This window comes from Gastrolobium bilobum, unplaced genomic scaffold (assembly GCF_033153095.1).
Source record: "Gastrolobium bilobum isolate Gb01-03AN ecotype WA unplaced genomic scaffold, APGP_CSIRO_Gbil_v1 utg34787, whole genome shotgun sequence".
In the NCBI taxonomy this organism is placed as follows: Eukaryota; Viridiplantae; Streptophyta; class Magnoliopsida; order Fabales; family Fabaceae; genus Gastrolobium; species Gastrolobium bilobum.
This window is the reverse complement of record NW_026897009.1, coordinates 113-9,747: the sequence shown is the minus strand read 5'-3', so window position 1 is coordinate 9,747 and position 9,635 is coordinate 113. Positions and strand designations below refer to the sequence as shown.

At 34.6% G+C, this 9,635-nt stretch overlaps 1 protein-coding gene across 1 annotated transcript; it reads left to right on the top strand.

Moving 5' to 3' along the window:
- Positions 1-7,796: 7,796 nt before the first annotated feature.
- Positions 7,797-9,109, top strand: LOC133303395 (24-methylenesterol C-methyltransferase 2-like). Its single transcript, XM_061503305.1, has one exon. It carries the CDS (start codon positions 7,836-7,838, stop codon positions 8,913-8,915), a length of 1,080 nt encoding a protein of 359 aa, XP_061359289.1. The 5' UTR covers positions 7,797-7,835; the 3' UTR covers positions 8,916-9,109.
- Positions 9,110-9,635: the final 526 nt, after the last annotated feature.

The window sequence follows — 9,635 nt, the reverse complement described above, 5'->3', positions numbered from 1 at the left end:
ATAGGCATGTGTTTTATTGGTGTATAATTAAACTATATATGGTATTAAAATTACGATCTATATCAAAGCCCAGCCAAAAGTTAAGATATATATGTCACTCGGGAAACTCAAAAAAACGAAATTGAAAAACTTTCTTGTTCAAACTTAACTTCAAGGATCCACCATGTCATCGATCATTGCAGAATTGGTTGAATTCGAGATCGAATTTGGGAGCAACTGCCAACTAGGATGTAGTTGGTTGACATAGATAATTATGACATGTATAAAATATTAGAATAATTTTGACATTGTCAACTTAAAAGAATTAATCGGTTTAGTGTAACTTTTCCCAATATAGTTTAGATTTCTTGTGTCCACGCAATAAATACAGTAAATTAGTTTTACGTTCCAAATTGTATAAAAATAAAAAATATCAAAACTATTGAATAAACTGTACTTGAAAGTTGGAACCTATGTATGTTGCACCGACAGATACGATATCTCAACACATTAATTCAAATAACGATTCTGATGTCGACTGTCGACACATTAATTCAAATAACGATTCCAATGCCGACATGTTAAGAGTGTGCATGACAATCATTCTGTTTCTTGACACTATTTTTGAAAAAAATAATTATTCTCTATTTCTGTGCTATGAAACATCTTTTAAGAAAAAAAATTGTTTAATACCATGTTCTACTTTTATTTCAAGAATGAGAATTAAGTTTGAAAACACAACAAATAGTAGAAAAAAAATCATTCATATTTAGTATAATTTTTTTCCAAATCATCATTTTCCTTTTCATAGGTGTGGTGATAGCACACTGATGGTGGTAGTGATATCTAAGGTGGTGACGATGGCGGTGGTGGTAGTACGGCGGTGACAACGACAACGGCAGCGATGGTCGTATTGGGATGGTGGTGATGATGGTAGTGGTGGAGAGTGATTGAGAGAGACAGATACTTCTCATTATGTGCATGGGAACAAAAAAGCATAATTTATTTTACTCTTTTTTCTGTCCCAAGATAGAAATTGAATCAGTTCATTCTCGGGAACAAAAAAATAAAACGGTTTTGTCAAATACTATTTCTATTCATGGGAACGAAAATAAAAAATAAAAAAAATAATTATGGGAAGGTTGTCATGCACGTCCTAATTCTAAAATATGTTAGATTTTGACACATTTGGATACGTTTTGATATTAAATAATATTTTTAATATATAATATAGTTTACATTTAATACATATAGCAATTCATAATAAGTCATATAACCAACCAAATATTTAAATTCCATATCATAGATATAAAATAAAATAATTTTTCGTGACTTTTAATTTTTCATGTTAAATTTCATAGTAGAAAATATTTGATTTATAAATTAAATTTTCATGTGTAAAGAATCATTTCAACCCAAAAGCTTAAGCTGGTGGGTAAGGTTACATTAATGATTTTATATATCTCTGACATCATGATTAGTTAAAAAAATAAAATAGAATAAAAATTGGTTCTACATAAATGTTGACCGCATGTCGGAGCATTAATTGTGTGTCAAAAAATGTTGATCGCGTATCGGAACATTGACTGCATGTAAAAAAATATTAATCACATTCAAAACATGTCGGATTTTTCACCCAAAATGACATGTTTGTGCATCGGTGGTCGTCGTAATTGTGTGACTTTCTTTTCATATTAAAAAAAACCTTTATATTTAGGAGCGAGAAAAAGGACAAAAGAAAAATAATGCTTGGAAAAATAATCTTAACTTTTTTTTTAATAATAGGGAAAATACAGAAAATTAGTTCAAATTACACATTCTTGGGCAAGTTACACCCTGCAAGTCTCTATGTAAGAGGTGTCTACATTCCCTAGGAATTTCGTCATACAGCTGGACATCCCAAGAATGTAAGTCACTTCCCATATGAGCCATAGCATCAGCTACTGCATTCCCTTCACGAAAGGTGTGAGTGAAAAGAATGTCCCAAGTCCTACTTAACAGACTTCTGATATGATTGACCAAGGGGGCTAAAGGGTGACAGGGATCACAAAAATCCTGTATGAGAAGAATAGCCACTTTGGAATCAGACTCTACACAAACCTTCTTGAATCTCAGTTCCCAAGCCAACAGAATCCCCTGTAGAATGCCCCAGACCTCTGCTCTAAGAGATGAGCCCACTCCCAGTTTCTTGCAGTACCCCCGCAGCCATCTACTCGCATCGTCCCGGAGAACTCCTCCACAGCTATACACCTGACCTCCAAAGCTACTGGATCCATCCGTATTCAACTTCACCCAGTCCGCAACGGGGAAATTCCACTTGATAAAACGTTCCTCCCTTTCCGGTTTTTGCACTCCTTGGGTTACCAGTCTATCACGAGCAGCCATGAAATTAGAGCTGAAGATATGAGCCTGCCTAATCAAGGATTCCTGAGTTGCTACTTTGTTGTTGAAGATGTAATCGTTCCTAAACTTCCAGGTCAGCCAGCAGACAACACCAAAGAGAAGATACCAATGTTTATAGCCAAAAGTATGAGAATTCGACTGAAGATTATGTTGAAGCCACTGACGTTGTTGAAGATCAAAAAAGAGGGGAAGGTGTTCGCTGGGGAGAAGCCGAAGCCAAATACATCTGGTCCACGGGCAGTCTCTAAGCACATGCATGATGTCCTCTGGATGACGGCCACATCTAGTACAAAGATTACAAGTAGTTAAGTTCCTCCTTTCCCTATTGACATTTGTCATCAGATGATTGCCAAGAGCTCTCCAAATAAACATCTAAATTCTACTGGGCCCCTTCCATTTCCAAGGAAGCAGGTCGGTATCATTGGTATGAATTAAGGAATCGAAATCAATCATGGAGAAGGCTGATTTGACCGAGAAAACTCCATTACCTGACCCTGCCCAAGTGACTCGGTCATCCCCGTTAAAAGGAGAAGGGGGCAAAATACTAGCTAGACAGGTCAAAGACTGTGGGGATACATATTGTTCCAGAGAGTTCCAGTTCCAAGTTCCATCACCCTGGACACAGTCACCTACTGTCCACCTCCCTACTTCCTCAAGGATGACAACCGAATCCTTGGCCTTGACGAGCTCATTGCCTAAGATCCATTTATCCTCCCAAAATCTGGTCCTTTCCCCATTGCCAAACTGTATTGTCAAATCCTGCTTCACCTTAGGCCACACCTTCTGGATACCCCTCCATAAGTTGGAGGGTTGATTCGTTTTCCTGATTTCCGGGATTAAGTCATCCCCTATCTTGTATTTATTCCTTAAAGCCCTTACCCATAAGCTCTTCGTCTGGGTTAGCACACCATGGCCCACCTTCATAAGCATAGCTTGATTCATAAGTCTCAAAATAATAATAATAATAATAATAATAATAATCTTAACTTTGCAACCATTAATTTGTAACATTTTCCTTTATAAAATAATGAAAAAATAGATTTGTAATACCAGTAAAAACGTATTTACTAAAAAAAGAAAATAAAAAATAAATCAAACATATCTTGTTTTAATACATTTTTATTTTCAACCATGTATGAATTGTGAAACCTAATTACCCCTTTTTTTAACTTATTTTTTCAACACTTTGTGTAACAATGAGAAGGATGGCATAAATAGTTTTGCAATTCAAACTAAAGGTTTGTTTATTATAAGTAAATTAATAAATAAATATAAATAATACACGCGCTGCGCGCGCATATATGTGCATATATATATTGGAGAAAAAATAATAATAAACCGCTAAAAAAATTTTGACTTAGTTGACACAAGTGGATTCCTTGACAAAGACCAATTATAAGGACCATGTTAGAATTATATAAAAAGAAGAACGAAATTGTATTGATAATGTTGAGATAAGACTGATACCATTGATGGTGTATGGAAATTTCAATAGAAGAAGAGAAATAAAGTCAAGAGCAAGCTTGTTAAAATTGAATTTTTAAGTAAAATTAGAAGGGACTAAAAAATCATAAAAAATAAAATCATAATATAAAAAATCGTAAACAGATAAAAGTATTTGGAATATTGGTAAAATTATTTTGATAAAAATATCATAAAAATATAAAATCATACTGTTAAATCGAGATTTTAACAATCATGGTCAAGAGACCTGTACTCTCTCACTGCTACCTCATTTTTGGCTTCGTACTTCGCTTCTGCACTCCCTCCTATCTCTTTTTATGTACACAAATCCCTTAATAATATTTCTATTTTTTTAAATTATTTAAACTTTAAATTTAATATTCAGTATTTACAAATAATTACAGATGAATTCAATATTTTTTTATGTTAATGTGTGCCTATTTTTATAATTATATATAATTAGGTAAAGCAGTATTATGACTTTTGGTTCAAGTCGAATACAAAACAAGAAGAAAGTAAAATTGCTCAAGCTGAGTATTTAATATATATATATATATATGATAAAATTATTTCTGCAGTCGCTTTACGTACAGCAACGACAGGTATATGGTTATGATTCTCCACATTTAATGCTTTCATCCGGTTATGATTCTCCGCATTTAATGCTTTCAAATATATATATATATGACAAGTATTTGATTGCTGCACGTACAGCCATAGTTGTTAAAATCTCGATTTATCACTACGATTTTACGTTTTTATGATTTTTTTCTTCAAAACGATTTTATCAATATTCCAAACGCTTTTACGTCTTTAAGATTTTTTACATTACGATTTTACGTTTTATGATTTTTTAATTCCTTTTTCGATTTTACTTAAAATTTTGATTTTAACAACATTGCGTACAGCAGAAATGTAAAGCCATATATATATATATATATATATATATATATATATATATATATATATGAATTTCTTCAAGCTTTGAATGATTTAATTTCTTAAAAATTTATTTATCAGTCAATAATTAACAAGTCGATCGAGTTATTAGCTAAACTTGTTGGCCGGTGCCTAGTCGTTTATCTCGAGTCCTACTCATGCCAGCTGCTGCAATTAATTACCAATTTGTACACTCTTCACAGTTGGACGCAGAAAGTGACACCGGAACTTCAAATTCAACTTGTCATAACATCGTTACGCATTAATTGCATGCCAAATCCAGGAAAGAATCCCTTTCAATCTAACTTGTTAAGAAAAAAAAAATAAGAGTTTAATTTTGATATATTTTTATCAAAATACATCACTATAGTGGTTTATTGGTGTTTGCCAGTTTGGGCAGTTGAGGTGTTTTCCCCCTTTTCTCTTAATTGCACTATAGTGGTTAATTGAGACCGACAGGAAGGAATTTAGCTTCTTTTTTTCATGGAACTGGAAAAAGAAAATGTTTCATCCGAAATTACATATATAATACTTTGGGCTTTCAACTTCTAACACACGAGATTGAAGCCCAACAAACTCAAGCCCAGATTCACGAGACTGAAGCCCAACATAATCAAGCTCAGATTCAATCTCCTCATAATAATGTTCATGCAATGTCATTGATATACGTGCGTGGAACTAACCATGACAGATGGAAAGTTAATGAAAGTTGAAACTAACTTTTGCCAGCTAACTTAGAAGTAGTTTGTTTAAGCTTTTAGAAAAAGTAACTTTTATCATTTTCTTATTTTAAAAGTATTTTTTACAAAAGTTAAAGTTATTTCTATTTTTATAAAAATATTTAGATTTTGAAAATAATATTTGACTTTTAACTTCTACTTTTCTTAGAAGTTAAATTTTTTAGCTTCTGAAAAAATTAGATTTTTGACTTTTTTTGTGATTCTTTTTTTTTTTAAAACAAACATCCAAACAAACTAAAAACGAGAAGTGCTTAATTTCTTGAAAAAAAAAAAATTTAAAAAAAAAAAAATTCATCCAAACGGATCCTTAGTATTTTGCATTAGTTTGTTAGAAAGTTTTTGTAACAGCTTTTTCTTTTTACTTTCTAGTAGTTTCTTCTTTGTCATTGAGTGAGCTTATGAGTGAGCTTAGCTATGTATTCAGCTTTTCTATATATAGGGAGACTCCACTGGAAAGAGTATTCAGTTTTCTCATAATTAAAAAACGGTTTTATGAACTAATTTACTTTTAGATTTTGGATGATATTTGGATATCTATTTGTCATAACGGTTTGGAAATCCACTATGCCAAATCACTTTAAGATTTAACAGTAAATTATTATTTCGAAATGTGTTGATTTAGTGCTTCTCAGACATATAGATTAGTCTGGACTTTATTGCATAATAGTTAGTTTTTTTTTTAAAAAAAAAAGAAGAAGATAATATTCCTGCATTAATTGTAGTGGGGTTGTGTGACTTTTGCACTGGCGGCACTGCCGATTAAACATTTGCATACGAGATACACATTTTTCCCCAGCTGCCTTTGTGTTTATAAAATTCTGATTGTCAATCATTGATTCTGTTCGCATGCTGATTGCTAGGTTTCCACCGTCATCTCGTAACTTGTATTCTTGACTATTGAATTCTCATTCAACAGTGGTAAATTTGTATTCATTTTGAGAATTAATTTTATGTTGTTTGCAACCGATGATAAAATTGATTTTGATTTAAAACAATTTGAAATCGAAATCGATTTATAATTTAGAACCGATTTCAACGGTTAAAAAAATAAAATTATTAAAAAGGAAAAATAGTTTAATTTAAAAATTAAACGGTTAAAACCGATTCGTGCTTTTAATAAAAATTAATCGAAACTGAACCACTCTATTCATATAACAGAAGGATCTTCATAATCCGTCCCGTATTAATACAGACAGCTCCCGAGGAAAATGGGATCAAATTTATGAGATTATAGGTTCACATAATTTTCTTTTTTCCTATGTAGTTAGGCTACGTAGTATGTACTTATCACTTAAAACAAATGGTTGGGCTCAATGGCCTCCAGCATTTACATTTGATCTGTAGCGCATTCTCGTGACTCAAAAAATCAAAAGAATTGGATAAGCCCTGGGCCTGCTCCTCAACAGACCCAAATAAACTCAAGAAAAAAAAAAATTGGAAAAAAAAAAAAAAAAAACACGACGCATTTCCCCTTCCCAACGTGGAATGTGTGTAATGGGAAAAAAATTTAGATATTTAATTCTTCAGCTTTGGATCTTTTTGAGTCTTTAGGTCATTAGAGTTATTTGAGCTTGAGTTTCTTTATATCCAAGCAGTGAGCCAATTGAAAAAAAAATTGAAATAATAATGTTTAACATGTTAATGATTATTAAAAATATTAAAAATTAGTGTGTTGATTAAGGAGTCACAACCCATTTACTTCTGCTTGCAAAATGTTTAATCATTGTTATAAAAAAAAAAAAAAAAAAAATGTTTAATCATAACCTACATCAGTTGCGAGCGAGTTAATCAGGCTTATTCGCAAACGGTGAACCATTTACCTGACTTTAAGACATTTTGTTTGTGGTTTTTATTAAATAAGAATTATCTATTAATAAAAAAGTTACTAAGAAATATGATGATAAAATATTTTTGTACTTTTCTTATATTTTAAAACCAAATTTTTAAAAAAAAATTATATGATTATTTTATTTTATTTTTCAAAATTTGTCCGATTCTTTATTTTCAAAGGGATAAAAGCAGGTTTCCAAAAACAAAAAAAAGGGATAAATATTTAATTAAATCACAAGAGGCGCGTGCTTTGCTTGCAGCATGAGGTGTCCAGATATTTAATTTTAAACAAACGATGCAGGATTCACGCGCAGAGCACGTGGAGCGAGAAGTGAAATTGTATGCGTTATGCAACAAAATAAAATAAACAAATAAAACAAAACAAAACAAAAGAGAGAGAGAGAGAGAGAGAAGCTTCACACTTAACTAGTAACTAGTTAACTCAGCCCCCAAAATAGGTTGAGAAGTTTCACATTTGGAATGGACTCAGTCTCTCTCTTCTGCACCGGAGCTCTCCTTGCCGGCGGCCTCTACTGGTTCGTCTGCATTCTTGGCCCAGCCGAACAAAAGGGCAAACGCGCGACCGATCTGTCCGGAGGCTCGATCTCCGCCGAAAAAGTCCAAGACAACTACAAGCAGTACTGGTCCTTCTTCCGCCGCCCCAAGGAGATCGAAACCGCCGAGAAAGTCCCCGACTTCGTCGACACTTTCTACAATTTAGTAACCGATATTTACGAGTGGGGTTGGGGCCAGTCCTTCCACTTCTCTCCCTCCATCACCGGGAAGTCCCACCGCGATGCCACGCGCCTCCACGAAGAGATGGCCGTGGATCTCATCGAAGTCAAATCTGGCGATAGAATCCTAGACGTAGGATGCGGTGTCGGTGGTCCCATGCGTGCCATCGCCGCTCACTCGCGCGCCAACGTTGTTGGCATCACAATCAACGAGTACCAGGTGAATCGAGCCAGGTTGCACAACAAGAAGGCAGGGCTTGACTCCCTATGCGAGGTGGTTTGCGGCAATTTCCTCCAGATGCCGTTCCCCGATAACAGTTTCGACGGCGCGTACTCAATCGAGGCAACGTGTCACGCGCCGAAGCTGGAGGAAGTGTACGCGGAAATCTTTCGGGTTCTGAAGCCAGGGTCTCTGTATCTTTCATACGAGTGGGTCACAACGGACAAGTATAGAGGCGATAACCCTGAACATGTGGATATTATTCAAGGGATTGAGAGAGGCGATGCTTTGCCTGGGCTCAGGAGCTACGCTGATATAGCCGAGACGGCTCGTAAGGTGGGGTTCGAGGTGGTGAAGGAGCGGGATCTGGCGAAGCCACCGGCTGAGCCTTGGTGGAGTCGGTTGAAGATGGGTAGGATCGCCTACTGGCGGAACCACATTGTGGTCACTGTTCTGGCAACTTTGGGAATAGCACCCAAAGGTACGGTGGATGTTCATGAGATGCTATTCAAAACCGCTGACTATTTGACCAGAGGGGGTGACACTGGAATTTTCTCTCCGATGCACATGATCCTCTGCAGAAAACCCGAAGACAGACACAATTGAGGTGTAGGTGTACCCTAAAAACTCCCACCATGATTCCGGTATTTCCGCCCCAATCTCATTTTGTTTTTGTTTTTTTATTATTTATAATTTTCATTTTCATTTTGGATTTAACTTATTATTATTATTATTACTATGAACTTGATGTACTTCGATTGTCGAGATTTTTAATTCAGTTTTTATTTCAATTTTCCTCTGCTGGGCCAGTCGCCATTGATTATTCGTTGAGGATGTCTTTCTTATTATTTTTCATTTGCATTTATTTGAACGGAATTTATTTATCATACAGTGAGCTATTTATTGATTGGAACGAATTGGTTGTTATTTGTTGTCGCTGTAACGTGGATATGCTTGAGCTTTCAGAGTCTGAATCTGGAATAAATATTTGGTACTATTGTTGTACTACAGATTCAGTGTATTTCACCAATTAAAATATTATATGTCAGTTAAAATTTATTTTTATTTTTTTGTCAAATTTTTTTCTCTCATTTGATGCGTAATCTTTTCGTTGATAAGATACACTGAATCAAGATAGTGCCTTGCCAAAGATTTATTCTGAATCTGGCCTGTGATGTATGTTTTGTTGCTTTTTCGGTTTTACTCGTCACCTTGTGCGTGGCTATTCACTTCCGAAGGTCGACGGACCACACATACCGCGACATGTGGCCCGCACTTGCTTTGTATCTGTCAATCAGTTCTAGTCACTGTCTCTTATTGTGTTCC